General features: G+C 33.2%; 2 protein-coding genes and 1 long non-coding RNA gene across 5 annotated transcripts; 1 reads left to right on the plus strand and 2 right to left on the minus strand.

Annotated features, from left to right (window-relative positions):
• Positions 1 to 414: 414 nt before the first annotated feature.
• On the minus strand, positions 415 to 3,879 carry LOC140882732 (uncharacterized). Of its 3 annotated transcripts, none has more exons than XR_012150272.1 (5): positions 3,719 to 3,879; positions 2,974 to 3,066; positions 1,443 to 1,582; positions 985 to 1,045; positions 415 to 835 (listed from the first exon to the last, which is right to left on the minus strand). It is a non-coding gene; the product is annotated as an uncharacterized lncRNA (long non-coding RNA). The 3 variants fall into 3 exon arrangements; XR_012150271.1 differs by having other exon boundaries at positions 415 to 826; positions 3,679 to 3,879; XR_012150270.1 differs by having other exon boundaries at positions 3,679 to 3,879.
• Positions 3,880 to 4,357: 478 nt separating this feature from the next.
• Positions 4,358 to 6,239, minus strand: LOC140879265 (uncharacterized). The gene is made up of 3 exons (XM_073282945.1): positions 6,106 to 6,239; positions 5,027 to 5,365; positions 4,358 to 4,942 (listed from the first exon to the last, which is right to left on the minus strand). Exons 1-3 carry the CDS (start codon positions 6,106 to 6,108, stop codon positions 4,358 to 4,360), a joined length of 927 nt encoding a protein of 308 aa, XP_073139046.1. The 5' UTR covers positions 6,109 to 6,239.
• Positions 6,240 to 15,870: 9,631 nt separating this feature from the next.
• LOC140879267 (probable phospholipid-transporting ATPase 5) lies at positions 15,871 to 20,938 on the plus strand. Its single transcript, XM_073282946.1, has 11 exons — positions 15,871 to 16,300; positions 16,394 to 17,850; positions 17,970 to 18,080; positions 18,189 to 18,465; positions 18,661 to 18,749; positions 19,012 to 19,096; positions 19,218 to 19,427; positions 19,557 to 19,682; positions 19,761 to 19,859; positions 19,949 to 20,140; positions 20,234 to 20,938. Exons 1-11 carry the CDS (start codon positions 15,890 to 15,892, stop codon positions 20,936 to 20,938), a joined length of 3,762 nt encoding a protein of 1,253 aa, XP_073139047.1. The 5' UTR covers positions 15,871 to 15,889.
• Positions 20,939 to 23,255: the final 2,317 nt, after the last annotated feature.

The following is a 23,255-nucleotide window of genomic DNA, read 5'->3' on the forward strand; positions in this document are numbered from 1 at the left end:
GGGACATCAGAGGAGTCACTACAAAAAAATTTCTTTCCGAAGCGCACAAATTTGCTTTCCGCAGCGCGCACTGCTTGCTGCACAACTCAAAGATGTTAATAGTAGAAGTTATTGACAGAGTGCAATGTAGGCTGCGGAAAGTAGCATCTGCAGTGTGTATTGCGCGCTGTAGATATTAACATCCGCAGCGTGTAATCATTACACGCTGCGGAAAGTAACATCAACAGCGCGCGATGCACGCTGCGGAAGGAATTTTTAGAGCACACCGATGCAGGCCGTGGAAAGTTTATTGGAAGCACATGTTCGCACGCCGCGAAAAAAGATGTTAACAACACACTATTTAATCGTAGATAGCCTCATATGATGCAAATGTAACAGAAACTTCAATAAAATAAACGAATAAATGAAAACGAATAACTAAACAAAAAAATTTCAATTTCATTAATGAAAACGAATGAATCAAATCTTTACAACAAACCAAGCACAAATTCAAGTCTTATCCACTCGCAGAGCTAATACACTTTCTTCATCATTCTAATATGGATAAGGTCTCAACACCCTAAACATGATACAAAATATCTCAACAAACTAGCTACACATAACAACGCAGATCAGTAGAATCTATATCAATCACACAAGACTATTAATATAGATAACCATGCGACTGTGCTTTCTAATGCGTCATCAATAACTCATATTTCATCATTTGGTCGAATTAGGTCCACCTTCTCCACCAAAATCTTATCAACACAAACTTTCCAACAAGATCCACCAAGAACATTGTGATGTACTTCTGCGTTCGGATTTGTGGATGCAGTGCGACCTTCTGCAACAACTAATCCATCAACACACCAATGGTATCAAAAGAGAGGTAAACAATAAACACAAGAATTTAGTGGATGTCAATGCTCTTTAAATAATCATGTCAGGTATGATATATGCTTTTATCTAAAAGTTATCAACAAAACTAAACTCACGCTTGACCTTTGCACTGATATTTAGGTCATTGATGCAGAAAGGCACAAGAGCTTGACGCCTCACTTCCCTGTGATAAGTTCCATCAATCAAGCTCGTTAAAAAGTGAGCTAAAGAACACCAATGTCAGATTCAATACATCCAAGCAAGAAGGAAGAGTAACATAAAATATCATGATATCCTCAACATTTACTTCATTAATTCCTCTATCGCAATCAATATGTGTGCACGAGCTGCATGTAAATACTCTTCACCAACAAATTTATATTTTAGAAGCTCTTGGTAAAAAAATTATCAAAATAAATGGTTCGAAGCAACCTTATTGTCTCATTTATCGTTTTCTAATAATGCATTAGTCTTTCTATAGAAGTTAAGTTGAGACGACCAAATTATGAAGAGACAACCAAAGAAAAATCCAATCAGCCACGTATATATATTTGAAGAAACAAGAATTAGCTATCGCATACCTTAGCAATAGAAGCTTCAAGAATTGTTCCAATTGTCCAAAACGCAGAGAACACTACCATCCACGTACATATCTCTCGAGCAGAAATAAATTCTAAAAACCAAGATGAAAGAACCGGACCACCTCCTAAACCAATGCTGACTAAACCACAGAGAATGACCAGAAAAGTAAGATTTGGGGAAAATGCACTTACAAAACTAGCTGCAGCTATAATGGCAGCAGTGACAAGGAAACCTTTCCTAAAAATCAAAAGCAAATTATCGAAAGAAAGAATACGTAAATAATTAATATTATAGTTAAATCTCACCAGAACGTGACTTAAATGGTCTGGAAAACAAGGACCAGCTCGATCATGATTTACAAAAAAAAAGTATGGAAGAAACTGTCTTATGCGTGATATAAATATTTCCTCGATTCATAGCGCATGAAAAAAATGGCACCATCAAACCACTAGAAGGTTTTTACTACCATTGTAGTGACCAGAGACGTTAATAAGACATACAACTGTACAAGTAAGTGGATGAAATAACATATTCTAAACTTAGCACGCAAAAACCAAACACATTCGAGTATTACTCTTTTAGCTCAAGATTTCCAAGCCACACTCTTTTGGATCAAGTCAGAACTACAAATGAATGCCTTATTTGTAACTAATAAATGCATATGAAGCAACATAAAATCATATTTATTCCCTGTAAAAGAAACGAACAACTTAAAAAAAACAAGAACAAAAATTGTTTATTGGACCAACTCTCAAAAAATCACAACTTCATTAACCAGAATCAACACTCTTCAGTTTCAAGAACAAGGACTCTAACAATTAAGAATGATAAAAGTAAAATCCAAGCGTAGCCCATGAAATCTACCATTATATGAATATAATGGTCATATTTTGATTTCTAATAATGAAACACAAATTGATAGTTTGTATTCGACCTACTTAATGAACATAGGGAGAAATAAAATTCTTAATGAGAGGCTGAACAATCTTGTGGAGGCCAAAATGGCAGACTTTAATTGGAAAACGATTCAAGTTGTCATATGTGGATTCTCAGATTCACATATAATTGACGAAGGACGAGAAGGTATTTTTTACAAAGTGACTTTTCTGGACTAACAACTCACTTATTAAATTAAGGTTCACAATCACAATGCATGTATTAAATATTGCAATGTATTAATGATTGCATTAATGTTTTCGTTGCAAAGACGAAGCAACGAGAGAGCAACGAAGCAAAGAGAGAGAGAGAGAGAGAGAGAGAGAGAGAGAGAAGAGAGAGAGAGAGAGAGAGAGAGAGAGAAGAGAGAGAGAGAGAGAGAGAGAGAGAAGAGGAAGTATGCGTAAAATCTGTGAATTGTGGCACAATCATTGATGTGTCTATTTTTAAGTTTTAATCAAAATTAATGAATATCATCATTTTTAAGTTTTAATCACAATCATTGATGTGCCTATTGTATGAGCGAATAAATAACAAAATTCAGGAGCAAAATTAGATTAATTCAAGAACTATTAATGGAAGGGAGAAAAATACCTACAGTGATGGCCGGATGAATTGGCTTCTGGCACCAAAAACCCATCTCCCTCCAAATTCAACTTCTTCTTTTCAACTTCAGTACTCCCAGCTCTCCAAACACAAAAAAAGGACCAAACATTAAACACACACATACACATATAAAGATATAAGATATGGTGAAAAAGGAAAAAATAGGCAATGACTAGGCTGATACCGAGTCAATCATGAATAAATAAATTGTTCTTTCAAAAAAAAGGAATAAATAAATTGTTCTACAATCTAAACATAAGTATTGAGTAGTCTCTTTTACAATTTCATCTCTCTTTATATGGTCCAAATATAAAGAAAAGTACAGTAAAATCTCATAGCCAAAAAAAAAAAAACCCCAGAATACACATGATTTTTGTCAAGAAAATGGAAATTCATTTAAGCAAAGAAGAGAAAAATCATGCAAAAAACCAATTTTCTGCTCGAAAAACCAACAAAATCAAAATGAATCAATAAGCTATTTTTAAACCCATCATCAAAATCAAAAAAATAAGAAAAATGAGTGCAACCTAATTCGTCTAAGAAAACTGAAAAAGAATGCGCAGCCTAACGTGGGCCTCTTTCTCAATTCTCAGTACTAGTGCTAATAAAATAGAGAAAAATCAGAGGGTGATGATCCTTTCAACTTCCAAAATCCAACGCATAATAAATCTAATAATTCAAACAACAACATACCTTGGATCGTGAAAAATTTAGAAATAAATTGGGTACGCACCACTACAAAGGCTCTACGAGGAGGAAGAAAGGATCCATGGAGAGAACAAATTTTCGAGGCTGAGATGAGAGGCGTCCAAATTTGAGACTCAAACAAATACATAACCCATCGAAGAAAATTGAGATGTTAGATGAGAGGCGTTAGATGGAAAAGGGAAGATACTTAACTAACACTGTGTTTGGTTTCTTAAAAAATTGGATTTGGATTTGGATTTGGATTTGGAATTGGAATTGAAAATCCATGAATTTAAAATTCCATTTGGTGTTTGGATATATAATTTAAAAATGGTATTTACAAATCCATTTCTTGTTTGGAGAAATATGAATTTGGATTTGAAATTTAAAATTATGCTAAATTTTTCATTACAAACTCTTTTCGAACCAAATCTTTTAAAGTTTAGAAATTAAATTTTATTCTATATTAATTGTGTCGAAAATTCAAAAAATAACATGAAATAATAAATCAGAGTTCACGTGAAATAAGAAATATAAATCAAACAATAAAATACGAAAATTTGAAGTTCAATAAATTGACTCTTTTAAAAAACCAAATGGAATTTAAAATAAAACATGAATAAATTTGTCAACGAATCCAATAAAATCCTAACTTTTATTTAGAAAAAGTATGCAATATTTTATCCTAAGATGAGTTGTCCATTTTCCAATTCAACCAGCGACGACGAGCATGAAGTGGAATTCCCAAGAAAAGATCGGCTGCATTTGGATTGGATACAAGAAAATCACTTGCTGCAAAAACAAAATCTTCATCTACTCCTTCAAGTTTTGTTAGTTCAGTGTATATCTCTTCACACCGACGCTTGTTTTGTTCATTGACATCCATCGCCTTAGCCATTTGTGAGATCGTATTGTTCAATGTATCAAACCTCTCATTCATCTCATCAAACTTTGACAGTTTTTTCTTGCCAACTTTAGAAATATTAGTTGTGGATGATGAATGAGGAAGAGACATTTGATCAAAATTCTCTTCTTCAAAATCCTCCAAAGTTTCTAAATGTACCTGTTGCTGAGCTACCAACCGATCAATATCTTCTATTCTTGAAGATTCTCCACCGCTCGGCTCTTTCCCCTCTCTTACCCAACGACGTGTCTTCTCTTTACCAGTTTCTGCTCCTTTTCCATTAGCTCTATCTTTTTCAAATATTTCTCGCAGCACAATAAAATTAGGGATTGCAATATTTCTGACATGTTTAGCATCAGGATATACCTAATTACATTATGTTTATTTTTAATACAATAATAACTGAAAACATATAGAAACACTTGAACATGACAAAATAAAAATACATACCTTGATTAATTCATCCCAAACCTCCTCTGGTGCCTCAATTTTTTTTGTTATGTCATTCCAACCAAATCCACTACCTCGTTTGAATACTTCCAAAGCAATAGTCATCTTTCTTTTCAAAGTTTTTAATCTATTTTGCACATTGTCTTTATTTACTTTCATAGTAAATTTGGAATTAATAGCTTCGATAGCAACATTGTACGCAGCTTGAGAAAAATTTCTATCTGGTTTTTGTCCTTGATTCTTTTGTTCTAGTAAAAAATCAAGAAGAAATTCATCCATCTGTTGCGTCCAACTTTTATAGTGGACAGCTTCAACAGTTTGAACGCCAGTACTCATTTCCTAAGAATTAATACAAGTTACAAACTTCAAATCATATGAAATAAATTATATATTAAAATGGATAGATAATTATTTTGTAACGTAAAGCCAAAAAATAAATAAATAAAGAATCACAAAAAATAAAAATGAAATTTTACATACAAACAAAATAAACAACCTTAAATTTTTTAAATGAACAGTGCATGACGCCAAAAATATTTTAAGTAGGACCACATGAATAATCTTCCCACATTTCTTGTGCTATTCTATTTCTTATCATTATTCCTTGCCTATTACTTTCAGTTCTACCTCGAGAAGCTGCATTTTCTTCATTCACAATATCTTCATGTATTAATTCACTATCGACTTCAGCAATCAATCTTTCATCAGGATCTACTCCCATGAGAAAATTATGCAAAATACAACAGGCTAATATAATTTCAGAATGTGTCCCTACATTGTAGTTAGGTTCAGCACCACTAGCTAAAATTGAAAATCTCTTTTTTAACACACCGAATGATCTTTCGATGGCATTTCTCAAAGATGCATGTCTGTGATTAAATATTTCTTTTTGAGATTCGGGCCCACGATTACTATATTCTTTTAGATGATATCGGGTTCCTCTGAAAGGGGCGATAAAACCATCTCTTATCATAAATCCAGAATCGACAAGATAATATTTACCTACAAAAGTTAATTGAAAATTAATATATATTTGTTATTATTTTTTAAAATTTATTAGTATATGTATGATTAAATACCATTTGGAACTTTTAGCTTATCTTCTCTATCAAGTGCATCCTCAAGGATACGACCATCAGCTGCTGAACCTTCCCATCCGGGTAACACATATGTAAACCTCAAGTCGAAGGTACATGCAGCCAACACATTTTGTGTGGGAAAATCTTTTCTTCCTCTATATCTTGCAACATGTTCTTTAGATACTTTAACACGGAAATGTGTTCCATCAATTGCACCAATACAATCCTATCATATGTATCAAAATTATATTATTTTTAATCATATATGAATTTATTATTTTAATGGAACAATCGAAAAAAATATATCTATATAGAATTACCTTGAAATAAGGATAGAATCTAGGATTATGAAATATTTCAGGCGGGACATCATTCCCATTAGGTTGAATAATAAATTGATCTTGAAGAGATATGATTGCCTTCAAGACATTGTGAAAATGTCGACTGATGGTTTCCCCAGATCATAAGAATATAAATCCCATTGAACGAGTACTTTCATTTTGCCCAACAATATACAAAAATTTTGCAAATTGTTCTTCTATGCTGCTGTAAATAGTATCTTCGAGGAAAGTTTTCTCTCGTAATAGTGAAACAAATTTCATAAATGCATTCGGTCTCATACGAAGTACTCCACGAATTCTTTCATCGGTTTCAATACGATACATTAACTCCTTCCTAACTATATCTCTTTTCAAATCTTTTTCTGATATGACTCTACTTATATAGCTCTTATTTTTATAAAATAACATATTCAAGTAAGAAACACAAGCCACTACTACTATAATTGCTCTCTGAGATCGTCGAGTTGATTCTTTGACTCTATCCATCTATAAAATAAAAAAATATTTAAATATTAACATGGTTGTGTAAATACAACCTCGATTTAGTTATCTACAAAAATAAATTGATTTCATATGTCATAAACACATACGTGTTATCAACTAATTCAATCAATAATTTTTTTTACAAGTATTAAGAATTGAATTTTTAAATATATAGACAAAAACGCTTCGAATATATATATATATATATATATATATATATAGACATGAAATTCAAGATTTTTTACAAATAACACATAAACATTACCTAAACATTATGTGGAACAAAAAAACATGTCCATTAACAGTGTACTGAAATAAAACACAAAATTTATGCATTTTTTGTTTGGGAATAAGCTAATTTTTTACTTGCACTTTTTCCGAACTTATCATTTGATAATCCTTTGACAAGGTTGATTTTTGAGGATTCAAAAGGATTCTGGCTAATGGAAACTTCCGAAAAATGGGTTAAAGCATTGATTGGGCTCAACAAAAAAACCTTAATACATTTTGCAATATATTTGTCAATATAATTTAGCATATACAGTGACATACACTCAAATAGCAATAAATTTAGTAACAATGACAACATTAAAGTTTAAACCCAGGTACAAAGGAACATACCATTAATTAAATCGTTTTTTTCACCACAACTCAACCTACACGGTGCGATGCAAGCTATTATGAGTGCCTACAAAAAAACATCAAAAAATTATTCAGGGATGATTTAAAAAAAAAAACATTATTTACGAAAAAATAAAGTATTTCATGAAGATAGTTGCAGAAGAAGTCTATAATAATTATCAAAGTTAACATGTGGAATCTGAATATGCCTCCACAACCACATAAACCAATCATATCAACTCCATTAAATGAGTTAGCAGATTACGAGCAAAATAAAAATTGCAAAAGCTTTGAAAATTCATTTCTCTTGGAATGCGCGAGCAGAATAATGAAAAAAGAATACTGACTTGAGTTTGTTTACAACGAGTCTTGGAGCTTGAACCATGGAAATAAAATATGCGTAAGCTTTAGATCGGCTTTTATCGACTTTCTGGGAAAACAAAAATAAAAGAGTAAAAGATAACAGATAAAAAAAAAAATTGCCGATAAGTTTGGTTTTTCCAAATCCCAATCCCATGAAATCTTGTCAACATTCATAGGATTTGGTTACGTTAACAAGAATCCCATCAAATCCCGGGAATTCCCAACCAAATCAGAATTCCGTTTTTTAAGTTGCCTATCCAAACACTAAAAAGGGAATTTTGAAATCCAAATCCAGTAAAATCCAGTCAAATCCGGGTTGCCAAACAGTCTGTAAAGGGCAGAATTAATCTTTAGGGATTTGGAACCGATGACAACAGAGGAAAATAAATTTATTTTCCCATGTTAACAGCGTGCATAATACACGCTGCCAATATATTTTTTGACGGCCTTCCAAAATGGAACGCTGTTGAAAATATTAGTAACATCGTGCAATTATTTGCACGCTGTTATTGTTAAAACATACAATATATTAACAACACACATAAATGAGCGCGCTGTTCATACCAAGATCAACAACACGCTTTTATTGTGTGCTCTTGATGTCGAGCTGCAAAAACTCATATTTGTTGAGGTGAGGATCAGTGCCATCTGATGCTTTGATTTTGTTATATTGTTTCATTGGGTTTTTAGTATGGTATAATATTTCAATTTGTCACCAGCTTGTTTTTGCATTTCAAGCAGTTTATCTGGTGAAATAGAAGACTTATTCCAACAATTGACTAAGTTCATCAAACTTTGATTCTCTGATATTATAACTCATGTTGGTGTTCTCATTCTTTAGCATACCCATACGAGCCTTCAGACTGTCACACTCATTGAATTGATCACAGTTCAACTTGTCCAACTTATCTGATAGTTTCTTTCTTTCTTCTTTGACATCTTCGAACTATTGAGACAATCTCTTGTGCTCTATTATCATGTCATTGAGTGTAGTGATAAGACCATCTTGTGTAATTTTATCAGAGCTAAAATCAAATACCTCCTCATCTACAATGGTTTCCAGTTTAGCATCAACTATTAAGTATTTGGTAGGTTCTTCATCACTTAAGTTGATGCACTTTTTGAGCTGGACGTTTCAGTATCTGATCAGCCCATTTGCTTCTGTTTTCTTCCACCATCAAGGCTTTCTATTTTTCTTTCTTTTGAATGATCTTATTTCTTCTTTGGAACATCTAGAAGGTTTCTTCTCATATTTCTTTGGTCTGGTGCAATCAACTATAGAGTGTCATGTTCATCCACAGTTGTAACATGCTTGATTATCCCCCACTTGTTCTTTTTTGTATGAGCTTTTTCTTGTTGAATCCTTGAAAGTTTTTGTGGTTCTTCCTCATAAAATTTCCAAATTTATTCACACACAATGACATTGTATCATTGCTCAATTGTTATGCTAATTTTGATGATGATGACTCTTATGTAGTTGCAAGGGCCTTTGTTGCTTGTGGGACGATTGATTCTTTTCAATTCGAGCTCCTTGATCAAGTTCTTAGGCTTTTAAATCAGCAAATAGATCGTGCAGTTCAATTTTGTTGACGTTCTTTGACTCTCTCATGGCATTAGTCTTTACATCTCATTTTTTTTTGGGCAAAGCTCTCATTACTTTTAGAGCTATTTCTTTATTGTTGTAACTCTTACCCAAGACAACCAATTTAATAATGATGCAGCTGAATCTTTAATAAAATTCATTAATTGTTTTTCCATATTTTATCTTGATGCTATCAAACTTTTTTATAACCACTATCAGTTTGTTCTATGGTCTGGTCATTTGCCTCACATAATTGTGTGATCTTTCCAAATTTCTTTTGTTGTTGTACATGTTTTGATCTAGCAAAATATGTTTTTATCCAGAGTTTTGTACATTAATTTTTTTTTGCAGTTTTTATCTAGATTGACTTACTTTTTATCTTCAATGGTCCATTCTTGTCTTAGTTTCTCAATCATTTAAGGAGCACCTTCTGAAATGGCTACATAAATACTAGCTTTTAAAATCTTCACTGGTCCATCAATTATGATGTACCATATATCATCATCTTGTGCTAACAAATGAGATGACACACAAATTTTTCAATCATCATATTCTTCTTTGGAGAATATAGGTATTTTGTTGATAGTAATCAAATATGCAACTCAAGTTAAGCAAAAAATTTTCCCTGACACCACTTGCTAGGTTCAAAAAATGTATTTAGAGGGGGTGAATAAATGAACTTTGTGACAATTAAGCTGAGTTACCAGCTTGAAAGTGTATTTTGCTTAACATATAAATTGGTGCAAGAATTGAGCTGATCAGTGCAGAAAAATTTTGCAACAAAAGTTGAGCTGACAGTAAAATGAACTTAAATGCAATAAATATAAGAACACGATGATTTTATGGAAGTTCTAAGAATAAGATTCTACGTCTTCCTTCTTTGATTTCCAGAAGAATTTTCACTAGAAGACTTTAATTTATACAACTGCTTGTACAAACCCAATGCAACCGAATCACGATTAGCACTCCTAGAATCTTTCTACCCAGAACAATTTCTGATAGAAATATAATAATAACAATGACTTCAATCCTCAAAGCTTTTTAAACTTTAAGTGTTACACAGTTGATCTAGAATTGATATGATATCACAGAATCACAATGAGAGTATGATGGCATCTATTTGAGCTGGATTCTTTCGAATAGCTTTAAACTTGGTATGAGAACTTTGTAGAGAATTCTTGATTATTCTTTTCCATTCTTGATATTCAAGCATTTATTGATAGGAATCCAACGTCCATAAAAATAGCCAGTGTAAATTTATCCCAAATTAATAGCCGACATTTACGTAAAGCATGCCACGTGTCTTTGTCTTCTTTTCAAAAATAGTACTGTGTCTCGGGCTATTTGTACTATAGCTATATACGAAAATCAGCGGTACTATTCAAGCTTTGTATTTATTTCGAACTAATCAGATCACTTTTGAAGTTTGAATGATCAATATTTCAAATTGCTCCATTTCATCTTTGAATAAGTAGAACTAGTTTTGATTGATTATGCTAAATGTACTTGGTCAAATTAGTTCAAACTTTATAGATCAATTTCCCTTTTCCGGATAAATTTTCTTAGCATATCACTTTTTAGTCCAAATAAATTTTAGTATATTGTATTTGATGTTTAGAATTCATTTTGATCTGCTTTCTTCAAGATCAGTTTTTTTTTCTTTGCTTTTGTCTTTGTCCAAATCACTTTGTCGTCACCAGAAGTCCAGAACTTATATTTTTGCATAATAAATCTTATATCATAATTTTAAAAATTTCAACCTTATAAGTGAAATAATTCAAACATATATAAAATATACACAATTTAAATACAAATACAATCAAGTAATTTAATTTATTTTTATTCTATGTGAATTCTTGTCAAATTAGGCGATTATCGATTCAACATCTATTAAATCGGCAAGCTAAAGAATATGTCGGTCAATTCGTACGATAAAGTTAAGAATCATTTGCATAAACTTGGTCGATTGTAAACCTAAAAGAAACAAGTTGAATCATATTTTTTAGTTTTGAATTGGTCCCTTGTGTGTTACTCGTCTTTTAAATCTGGAAACATTTTTTACATTTCATATATTTTTATAGATTGAATGAGAATTAATTCTTTTCAAATTGAATAAATACACAATATCACTCATGTAAGTATTATTAATTGAAACATTTAGATGAAGTATTAGATTTTTTTATTCTTAAAATAAGAAATAAACCAAGTTTGATCCCTGAGTGATAAATGAAATATTTAAATAAAGTTATAACTGCTACAATGAAATATTGCATTTACATGAATTTATCATATTGTAGTTTTGCAACTAAAAGACCAAGAAAGTTTCCCATCCATGATTTTTATATCATATTAAAAATAAATATTTTTCATTATTTTGAGTTTTTCTTTATTATATATAAAAATCATTATGGATAAATTGAATTTGAAAATTTCTTATATCAGTATTCAGTACTCTTAGTGTGTCTAAATCAAAGTAATGAAAAACTACAAAACATATTTATTCATCTTTAATAATGTACACAAATTATATAGTGAAGATATATGTCGATTAAGACAATGAATATAGATAACAAAAACAATAAATGAAAATATTTTCTAGATGCGAATATATATATATTTTTTTTAAATTTTTTTCCACTGAGATAGAGAAGATAAAGGAGAAATAAAAAAAATACGAACTCTTTTGGGTCACATGAAAAAATTGAAAGGGATGAAGAAGTATCGTTTTTCATACCGTGAGCATTCAGAATTCAAAATTAAATGTATTATATTAGAAAGTTATATGAACTATTCAAACTTTATAAATGTAATGGATTTTTCTAAAATATAAAGATGCACAAATTGTTCCATTAAGATATATAAACAATTAAGAAAGTCAAAGATATTATTATCCGGAGATAACCAATCTGGCATTAATAGTCTAACACAGTGTTTGGTATAAAGGATTAGGTAGGTTTGTGTGTGATTTTTTATTAATCCATTGTTTGGTAGAATTTTTATTAAAACAAGTTAATCTAACCTAGAAAGGATAAAGTTGTTTTATAGTAGGTTAACTAAACCCTCCTCTCACTCTAGTATTATTTATCCTTGTTTTTATCTTACTCATAAATTTCATAATTACCCTTTCCCTCCAATCTAAAAATCACCCATCCAATAAAATATAAATGGTATTTTTGGCAAAAAATTTAAACCATTATTTAATCTTATTCCTAAAAATCAAACCAAACACAATACTATTTTTAACACAAATTATCAATCCTTATTTATTATTTTTTTTATCATTCATTTAATAATCATTCAATAATCCTATCAATTAAACCAAACACTGCGTAATTGTGTTCATTACGCTTAGGAATACTTAATATATCATAATAAAATAGGTGTCATAAGGCAAAAAGATATTTATTTCCAAAAACATTATCATCATCATCATCATTATTATAACTTGCAAATAAATGAGAACATTCAATCAATAAATTTTTTTATCAGTATGATAATACTTTTATTTGTTGATAGATTTTATAATAATATGAAATTCATATGTTATTAAATATAGGTCTCTAATAAATTAAATGTGACTATGAAAGTACAAACATCCAGTAGCAATTTTTTTACTATACAAAAAAGAAAATAGTCAACATAATTGTAAATAAAAATATGCAGATCATTTATTGACCAAAAAAAATTTAATAATTGAAGAAAATACGAAAATACATGCATTTGTTGAGAGACAATATGAGAAAAGAAAACGATACGATACGATAATAACAGAAACGAGAAAACATTGAGTAGTCCAAATATTTTCAATTTTTTTTTAAAAAAACATGTTTTTATTCAAACCGTCCCAAATAGCGACAGTTTTGCGTCCAACCGTCACAAAAATTAGAAATAGTTTGAACAACCATTCTCCAAGTAGATTCGTCCACACTATTCAATTTTGTGACGGTTTTAGTAAGTCGTCCCAAATTACGACGGATTGCTAAAACCGTCCCAAATAGCGATCGTTTTTGTGGCAAATCGTCAAAAAATTTAGAAATGGTTTTTAAACCGTCCCAAAAATTTGTGATGGCTTACGTAAAACCGTCAAAAATAGCAACAGTTTGTTTCAAAACCATCGCTAAAATTTGTGACGGTTTATTCAAAACTGTCCTTAATTTGTATTAAAAAACCCGGTTCAAATATTCAAAGACGGCGCATTAAAAAATCGTCATTATTAGCGATGATTTTAACCCGAACTGTCACAATTAGCGACGGTTTTATCCTAAACTGTCACAATTAGAAACGGTTTTACCCTGAACGATCACAAATATTTTTGACGATTTTGAGTAAACCGTCACAAATAGCGACAATTTATTCAAACGGTCCCAAACAGCGACGATTTTATTCAAAACGTCTTTAATAGTGACGACTTTCTAATAAACCGTCGCAATTATTAGGGACGGTTTGTTAAAAAGAATCACAAAACTCCGTGTTTTTTTACTGTGAGTAATTAACATTAATTGTCAAAATTTACAATATTATTGTCATTATCTTTTGTTGAGTTAATTAATTTTGGAGCAAGTCTCTTGTGAGACGGGATCTCTCGGATCTTTATTTATGAGACGAGTAAATTCTGTTCATATTTACAAATAAAAATAATACTTTTGACATAAAAATTAATAATTTTTCATGAGTGACACGAATAGGAAATATGTTTTCCAAAATTAACTTGTGAAACCGTCTCACATTATCTTTTTGTTATAATTTTTGAATTCTAATTATTATAACGTTTGTTTCCTACGTGTAATGCATGTGCATAATTTCTAATTTTATTATATATATGGGCTTTGGAACACAGACTTAGAAGATGAGATCACAACAAATAGAAGATGAGATCACAACAAATAGGTGTTTTCAAAGGATTCGCAAAATCAAAATTTTCCTTAAAAAAAATGTGACTAAAAAAAAAAGTAAAATTTTGTCGTTTCGTAATTAACATTTAACACCACTAGATTGGCCGGCTATAAAAATAAATAGTCGATCCAACTATTGGGGCATTGGATCCTGTGGCTTGTCGATATATTCAAGGAAGATTTTAGTTGATTTACCATCAAAGAATCTCAATGAATGGAATCAGTTTGCAAATCTAGAGGCATATCAAGTTATTAATAGAGGTGTTACAACGGATTAATTGGCGGGCCGACCCACAACTTGTCGTAACTCATTATTAAGCGGGTCCGGCCGGTCCATTTCTTAGACAGGTTAAGAAACACCAACCCAACCCAACCCAACCCAACCCAATCCATCTATTTTACGTGGTGGGACGAATCAACCCGGCAGACTCACGTGTAAATTGATCGGTTTTGACGGGCAAACTGGAAACCCATCACAACCCACCATTAGGCGGGGCGGGGTGGGCCGGCACATCTTTTAGACGGGTTAGAAAATTGCTAATCCAACCCACCAATTTTGTATGGCGGGACAGGTTAACCCGACCGACCTAACCCATTTTGACACCTCTAGTTATTAATTAACTGACTGACATGGATAGTTGTTACTGTGTTAGGAGCAAGTAGCAAAATAACTTTAGGTCAAATTAAAAAATGAGCATTTCATGTGCATTTGATACACTCAAATACTTTCTAAAAAAAAAAAAAAAGATACACTCAAATACGGAAGTTATTTTTAAAATTGAACTTTAACCAAGGTTACTCGAACCAATACCTCCAGGCCCAAAAAAAAAAAAATTAGAAAAAGAGGAAAAAGCATAAGATAGTACGTATGAGGCATGCCTAGTTTATAAAATTACATCATAGAACGCAAGAACGAGCCTAAATCATCGAGTCTAACAAGAGCACGAACATGGAGTTACCGTAATTTTTTTGATGAAACCAGTGACACGAAATTCGGATATTTTTAATAATGGTGCGGTCAAATTACGGAATTAATTAACCAAAAGTGGAGCTAATCACATGTAGGGGTGAGTTATTTAAATGACTACTTCGATGAAAGATAAGTTAATTTCGAATATGTCAATGCTTTGTACAAGTCAATGGCTCTTGGTTTTTTGTGCCATTTTCATTATTTACTCAATGGCCTGCTGTTCTATCCACAAATTCTCTTGTTTTGTGAGTTAAGATTTTAAAAAATGATTCATGCCAAATAGACCAAGAATGAGATACAAGAACATGTGACAAATTTTACGCGGGTCGGAACTTTTTAAAGTTTTGGATCTTTTCTCCCTTGTTTATCTTAGTACTATGAAGTGACAGCTAGCTATTGGTAGAATCATAGGAATGTTCACTGAGTCTATATTAGTGGATAGACATTGCTTTGTGCATAGGATTCATCTGGAAACTGATGTGTCTTTGTTAATGATTGGGGAACTGAGAAACTCTTGGTTGACAAAAAAAGAATGGCTCGTTCGTCCAGGAGAAGAAAGCAGCAACTGAAATGGAGCAAGCTGTATACTTTTGTGTGCTTGCGGCCACGCGCTGCTGATTCGGAGCCTGCTCAGAGTGTTCTTGGTCATCCGGGATTTTCGCGATTAGTTTTCTGCAATGAGCCTCATGTTCACAAGAGAAAACCTTACAAGTATCCTAATAACTATGTCTCCACAACAAAATACAATGTTCTTACCTTTCTGCCAAGAGCACTTTTCGAGCAGTTTCGCAGGGTGGCTAATCTGTATTTTCTCCTGGCAGCAGCTCTGTCAGTTACTAAATTTGCGCCTTTTCATTATGTGACTGTGATTGTTCCTCTTGTTTTTGTGGTCGGGATTAGCATGCTCAAAGAAGCCGTCGAAGATTGGCGTAGGTTTTTACAGGCACAGTGAGAAAACTCTATTCTGTTTTTAGTTTTGGGTATCAATCATGAACTTACAATGGCACATTGTGCTGATATTATTTTTATGCTGCAGGACAGAAACGTGAACTCGCGAAAAGTGAAGGTTCACGTAGGGAATGGTCTGTTTGTGCAGAAAACTTGGGAATCATTACTGGTGGGAGATGTAGTCAAAGTCACCAAGAATGAGTATTTTCCAAGTGATCTTCTTTTGTTATCTTCTAGCTATGAGGATGGTCTATGCTATGTTGAGACCATGAATCTCGATGGAGAGACCAATCTCAAAGCTAAGAGAAGCTTAGAAGCCACTCTGGATCTAGATGAGGATGCAGAATTCGGCGAATTCAAAGCAACAATACGTTGTGAGGATCCGAATCCAAGTCTTTACACTTTTGTGGGCAATTTTGAGCAACAAAGTGAATGCTATCCCCTGAGTCCATGCCAAGTTCTCCTAAGAGACTCTAAGCTTCAAAATACAGATTATGTCTACGGAGTTGTGATCTTTAGCGGTCCAGATACCAAAGCAGTCCGGAATTCCACGAGATGTCCATCAAAACGGAGTAGAGTAGAAAGAAAGATGGACCATGTCATATATCTGCTTTTTGCTATGATGATTTTGATTTCATTAATCTCTGCAATCGGGAGTGCATCGATTACAGGATCCGAAAGTCACAAGAGATGGTACTTTCGGTTGCATGACAATGTCGATGTTCTTTTCAATCCTACAGATCCCATCTCCTCAGGCTTTGTGCAATTTGTTAGGTGCCTTGTGTTGTATGGCTACTTGATCCCAATATCTCTTTATGTGTCCATTGAAATTGTCAAGGTTTTACAAGCTTTGCTAATAAACAAGGATCTTCATATGTATGATGAAGAAACAGGCAAGGCAGTTGAAACTCGAACTTCCAACATAAACGAGGAACTTGGGCAGGTAGAAATTATTCTATCAGATAAAACTGGTACCTTAACTTGCAACCAGATGGAATTCAGGAAATGTTCGATTGAAGGGATTTCTTATGGCGGTGAAGGGACACAGGTTGACCTTGCAGCATCTCGACGAATGAACATTGATGTGGAGAGATATAGGTACAGCTTGGACGGATCTGATTCAACTGGTCAAAGCGTAGAGATGTTTGATCTTACCACAGCTCAGGCCGACACTGAGAAAGATGCATTAGCTTTTCATCAGGCCACAGATGATGCAAAGACAGGAACTCCAAGAATTTCTAACCCAAGGAAAGAATATGTTATCAAAGGTTTTAACTTCAGAGACGACCGGCTCATGGACAGAATGTGGATCTATAGGTCCAATGTGTCCGACACGATCATGTTCTTCAAAGTCATGGCACTGTGCCATACGGGAATCCCAGTTGAAGAAAACAAAAGTGGTAATTTGAAGTATGAGGCAGAATCTCCTGAAGAAGTTTCATTTCTGGCTGCAGCACAGGAATTTGGATTCAGATTTTGCCAAAGAACACAATCTACCATGGTTCTTCAAGAGCTTGATCCTTCGTCTGGAGTCGAGGTGAAAAGGTGAAACCTTCACAGAAACTCTTTCATCTTCACACTCAATATGGGTACCTCTTTGTTTTCTTTTCTTGTTCCTACCAGAATCCATGATTTTTTAACCAGCCCATCCGCATCGTATACAGGGAATACACGCTTTTGAATCTGTTGGAATTCACTAGCTCCAGGAAGAGAATGTCAGTTATAGTAAGAAATGAAGATGAGGAGATCATTCTTTTATGTAAAGGAGCTGACGAGTGAGGTTTCCTCCTTTGGTTCGATATCACTGCATTATGTGAAACATTTAGTTCCCCTTGTTTGCTGAAGTTCCATGTTCTCATGATTCTGTTTCTTTGGATTTTCAGTGTCATCTTTGATAGGCTGGCGGATAATGGTAGAACATATCAGCAGGCAACAGCTATTCACCTTTCAAATTATGCAGAAGACGGCTTGCGTACTATGGTTTTTGCTTATAAAAAAGTTGGTATTTCTGATTATGAACACTGGAGCAAGGTGTTTGCTGAAGCTAAGGCAAGTATAGGTCAAGAAAGAGAAGCATTGCTTGAGAATGTCTCCGAAATGATTGAAAAAGACTTGTTTTTACTAGGGGCTGTTGCAGTGGAAGATAAGTTGCAAAAAGGGGTATGCTATCGTTTCTTTTTATATGCGGCTGATGATTAATAAAAAAACGCTATTTTATGCTCACACTCCATAAAACAGGAGTGTAAAATTGCATAGCAGGTCGCATTGTTCATAAAACTTTAAATTTGTGCTGTTATGTTCACTATATCAGAAATCAGAATATCTCAGAAGATATCATCTCTTCCTCGATTTCAGGTTCCTGAATGTATCGACAAGCTTGCTCAGGCAGGCCTCAAGATCTGGCTGCTAACTGGTGATAAGAAAGAAACAGCAATAAATATAGGGTGAGATTGTGGCTATATCTAGTCTTTTTTCAATCAATTCTAATTGAAATGGCGACTTGTGGAATGCTATTCAAAGGGGAGATGGATGTATATGTTGAGTCCAGCATCTTAAGTTGACAATGAATAATTTCTGACATTTTTACCTTGGTACTTTATACAGCGAGACTCTTTCCTCACTTTAACTCTTCTTGCTAGTAAACTCCTGTTTTTTGTGTTACGTTTAGCCTTTAAGTTGCTAATCGACCCTTCTTTTATCCGACAGATTTTCTTGCAGTTTACTACGTCATGATATGAAACAACTGCATTTGTGTTTGAGCGAAGAATCTCAAAAGAACCATCAAGCCAAGGTGAAGAGCAGATTTAAATTTAAGATCTGCGTACCTAACGCATCATAAGAACTTTGAGAATGTGTTGAAAAGGAATTTTATGGAATTGGGGTCAAGTATTCTCTGTTTTTTAGTTTTGCAGGATGCCAAGAAAGAAGTTTTACTCCAACTAAGCTCTTACAAAGAATTGATAATTCAAAATAAAAATAATGGCATTCCATGTGCTTTAGCACTGGATGGAAAAGCTCTTGAAGTAAGCTTGGGTAATGATGTGAGAAACCACTTCTTCTCGACCGCGATGAACTGTGATGTGGTCATATGTTGCCGTGTATCTCCAAAACAAAAAGCCTTGGTAGTACCAGATTTTGTCTATTTGTATTTGGAAATAGTTTCTTCTTCTGGTTTAGTTGTTTCTTTGTCCTTGAAGACTTATCCAAGCCTCTTAAAGCAAGAACCTCGTTTTTGTTTTTGGAAACTTTAGATGGCAAGGATGGTAAAACAACATTCTGGAAAGACAATCCTGGCAATTGGCGATGGAGCTAATGACGTAGGCATGATTCAGGAAGCGGACATTGGAATCGGAATAAGTGGCATGGAAGGAATGCAGGTAGGAGCTCATCCTGTTTCATCACGGATATCGTGAAAGAAAAATTCTGAAGTGAAAAAGCATGTGATTTTATCTCAGGCTGTTATGGCGAGCGACTTCTCATTGCCTCAATTTCGTTTCTTGGAGAGGTTACTGATAGTTCATGGGCACTGGTGTTACAAGAGAATCTCCAATATGGTGATGTCTCTCTCTCTTGTTTAGGACAAGTTGTTGTTCATCCATTATCTATGTGTTCCCAGTCAGAGCTCTCTCTTATTTTGCTGCAGATTCTCTATTTCGTGTATAAGAACATCGTCTTTGGCCTCACGTTGTTCTACTACAATGCATTCACCGGTTTCTCGGGGCAGGATTTGTATGATGACTGGTATATGGTGATGTTCAATGTGCTCTTGACATCTTTGCCAGTTCTATCCCTAGGCGTGCTCGAACAGGACGTATCGGCAGATGTCTGTTTACAGGTAAAACCAAACCGTGACATGGGACTGCCTTAATTTGTCTTAAACCGTCCACAAGTTCAACAGAGAATCTAACTAGATTTTCCTCTTCTGCAGTTTCCTGCCCTTTATCAAGAAGGGCAAAGAAATATCTGTTTCAGTTGGATTCGCATTGTCGGCTGGATTTCGAATGGAATTTTGGCCTCTCTAACTGCTTTTGTACTGAGCATCTCAATAATGTCCTCAGCAGCATTTGAGCGAGAGGGAAACGTAGCCGATATCGAACACATGGGCACCCTTACATACACATGCATAATTTGGACAGTCAACTGTCAGATTGCTCTTATAATTTCCCACTTCACATGGATCAGCCACTTTCTCATCTGGGGAAGCATTCTGAGCTGGTATCTCTTTCTATACTTGTACGGCATGCTCCCTCCTAGCTACTCTCGGAACGTGTTTCGTCTCTTTGTGGACGAAATCGGACCAACTCCAACGTATTGGATTGCAACATTGTTTGTATTGGTTGCTTCCCTTCTTCCATACTACACGTACGCGGTGATCCAGCGTTCGTTCTTTCCTAGGGATGATCACGTGATCCGGGAAATGAAAAACTCCGGCAAAGATGTTTTGGATACTCGAATGTGGCTAAGAGAACAAGAGAAATCCCAGCAGCTAACTCAAACCGGGTATACTGCTAGAGTTGATGCAAGAATCAGGTACTTGAGTGAGCAAATGCACCAAAAGAAAAAAACCATACTTGTGTCTTTAACCAATAGCCCCCTGTACAAAACAGTGATGCAGAGAGACTCCATTTCTTGATAAGCATGTCATTCATTCGGTTCATTTATTAGGTACTACATGAAATACGCGAATATCAGCAAGATCATATATAATTTTAACATTGAATTAAAAATAATGTTTTGTGGTTATAATTTTTAATGGTATATGATTAGTATAGTTTTAAATGAAAATTATTCAATGATTTGTATAAAAGGCGAGATTGCTCAGGAAAATTAGGGAAGTGAAAAGTGGTTGAATTTGAAAGTTACGTGGATGATTATAGAAGGTTTCATCAAGACACCAAATACTTAGTATTGGAAAATTAACTTCGATAAATATTAGCCGACAATATACACGCATTACGTGAGCATAATAGTGATATACATAAAATAATATCACAAAAAATTCTATTACACGTTTCACGAGACATTTTTATTAGACGGGTCTCTTATTCGACTCGAGACAAAAGTATTTATTTTAATTGTAAATATGAGTCGAATCAACATGTCTAATTGGTAACAAATAATATTTTGTTGTTATAAATTTTTTTTTCATTATATATGATTAATTTAATTTATTTTGAAATGAAAGGAAAGAAAAATGTTATAATAAATACAGAAATATCTATAAACATATTATTTTAAAGGAAAAATTGCTTTTTTGGTCATGTATGTTTGTCACTTTGCGATTTCAGTCATTTATATTTTTAGATTTCAGTTTTAGTCAACTATCTTTATTTTTTTTTGCAATTTTAGTCCTTTTTCCGACGTGGCACCAATTCAGTGCTGATGTGGAGCTGAGGTATACAGTGCCACGTAAGCATTTTTGAATAAAAAGGACCGAAATTACCAAAAATCAGAACATGTAGGATTAAAACTGAAATATGAAAACATAGAGGACCAAAATCGCAAAATGACAAACATAATGACCAAATTTAAAGTTTTTCCTATTTTAAATTGTGCATAAGAAGAGATTAGCGATGGAAAATTAGTGAGAATTAATAAAGGTGATATAAATTGGAACGTATAAGATATTTATAGAAGGTTTCACAAACACACCAGAGTAAATAATGGGGTTTAACTTTAACATATAGTATAGAGAGATGAGTAAGTCTCATGTGAGACTTCCGTGAGACGAGTTAACCGTACTCATGATTATAATGAATAATAATAATTTTGGAATTAAGAGTAATACTTTTGCATAGATCCAGTCGAACATGAAATTTATCTCACAAAATTAACCAGTGAGACCGTCTCACAAGAATTTTTTGCATAGATAAATATACATATGCATGATAAGTTTTATGTAGGGGTAGAGAAATACCGAAATTTTGGTATACCGAAGTTATCATATCGAAAAAATACCATATTTATCGAATTTTTGGTATGGTACGGTAACGATACCGAATTTTTTTGGTACGGTAACATTATGAAATTTGAAATATTCGGTATATATCGGTATACCGAAATACCGAAACAATATTAAAAAATTAAAAAATGTATAATATTTATAAATAAATAAATTTATAAAATTTTAAAATATAAGGTTTTTTTTGGTATAAAACGGTATATACCGATACTGTATCGAAATTTCGGTATATCATAAAATTTCGGTATGATCGGTATGTTATTTATATGTACCAAAAATTTTGGTATACCAATTTTCGGTACGATATCGATATAACATTTTCTTATATCGTATTTTTGGTACGATACGTATATAATATATAATTTTCGGTACGGTATGATATACTACCCCTAGTTTTATGTTTTTCCAATTAACAAAGCCAAAGTCGAAAAACATTTCTTCATGAGTTATGACTCAATTTGATTATCCTGGGCCCAAGTTCAATAACTCGACCAAATTGGACTCAGTCTTGTTCAATTATTTATCTATTATTTATTGGGACAATTTTATTAAGGCCCATAAATTTAACAAAGCCTATAAAAATCTCCAACCCGTAAAAAACTCCAAAAATCTATAAATATATCAAGTTTGTAAGGATATCTGTGTATTGAGGAGGTGTGAATACACACTCACAACAATTTTCCTACTTCAAAATGATTCGGTTGGGTTGGCAACTAAAGTTCATCTTTCTTGACTGTCGATATCAGTTAACTAACAAAGTTTGTACAGAATAAAGACATTTGACAGATTAGAACAATATGTATAATGGCTAGAAAGAAAGGTCGGCTAAAATTAAATAAACAAAAGATTGTTTCTGGATGTTTGGAGACTTAACACTCTTAGGTCACCCATTCTTCCATGTTTGGAAGGGTTTCATTAGAAGACTTTGAATCTTACAACAACTTGAAAAATCCCAATTCAGTTTTGGACTTAACTCTGTCAAAGCTGA

The sequence above is a fragment of the Henckelia pumila genome, chromosome 2 (assembly GCF_033568475.1).
Source record: "Henckelia pumila isolate YLH828 chromosome 2, ASM3356847v2, whole genome shotgun sequence".
Lineage (NCBI taxonomy): Eukaryota > Viridiplantae > Streptophyta > Magnoliopsida > Lamiales > Gesneriaceae > Henckelia > Henckelia pumila.

What these genes read in the sequence shown, in the direction of transcription:
- LOC140879267 (XM_073282946.1), top strand. Translation starts at nt 15,890, where the DNA reads ATGGCTCGTTCGTCCAGGAGAAGAAAGCAGCAACTGAAATGGAGCAAG. An exon ending in GAAACAGCAATAAATATAGG is followed by an intron (nt 18,750 to 19,011) that starts GTGAGATTGTGG and finishes TTTATCCGACAG; the next exon opens with ATTTTCTTGCAGTTTACTAC. An exon ending in CGGCAGATGTCTGTTTACAG is followed by an intron (nt 20,141 to 20,233) that starts GTAAAACCAAAC and finishes CCTCTTCTGCAG; the next exon opens with TTTCCTGCCCTTTATCAAGA.
- LOC140879265 (XM_073282945.1), bottom strand. An exon ending in TTTGGGATGAATTAATCAAG is followed by an intron (nt 4,943 to 5,026) that starts GTATGTATTTTT and finishes TAATGTAATTAG; the next exon opens with GTATATCCTGATGCTAAACA.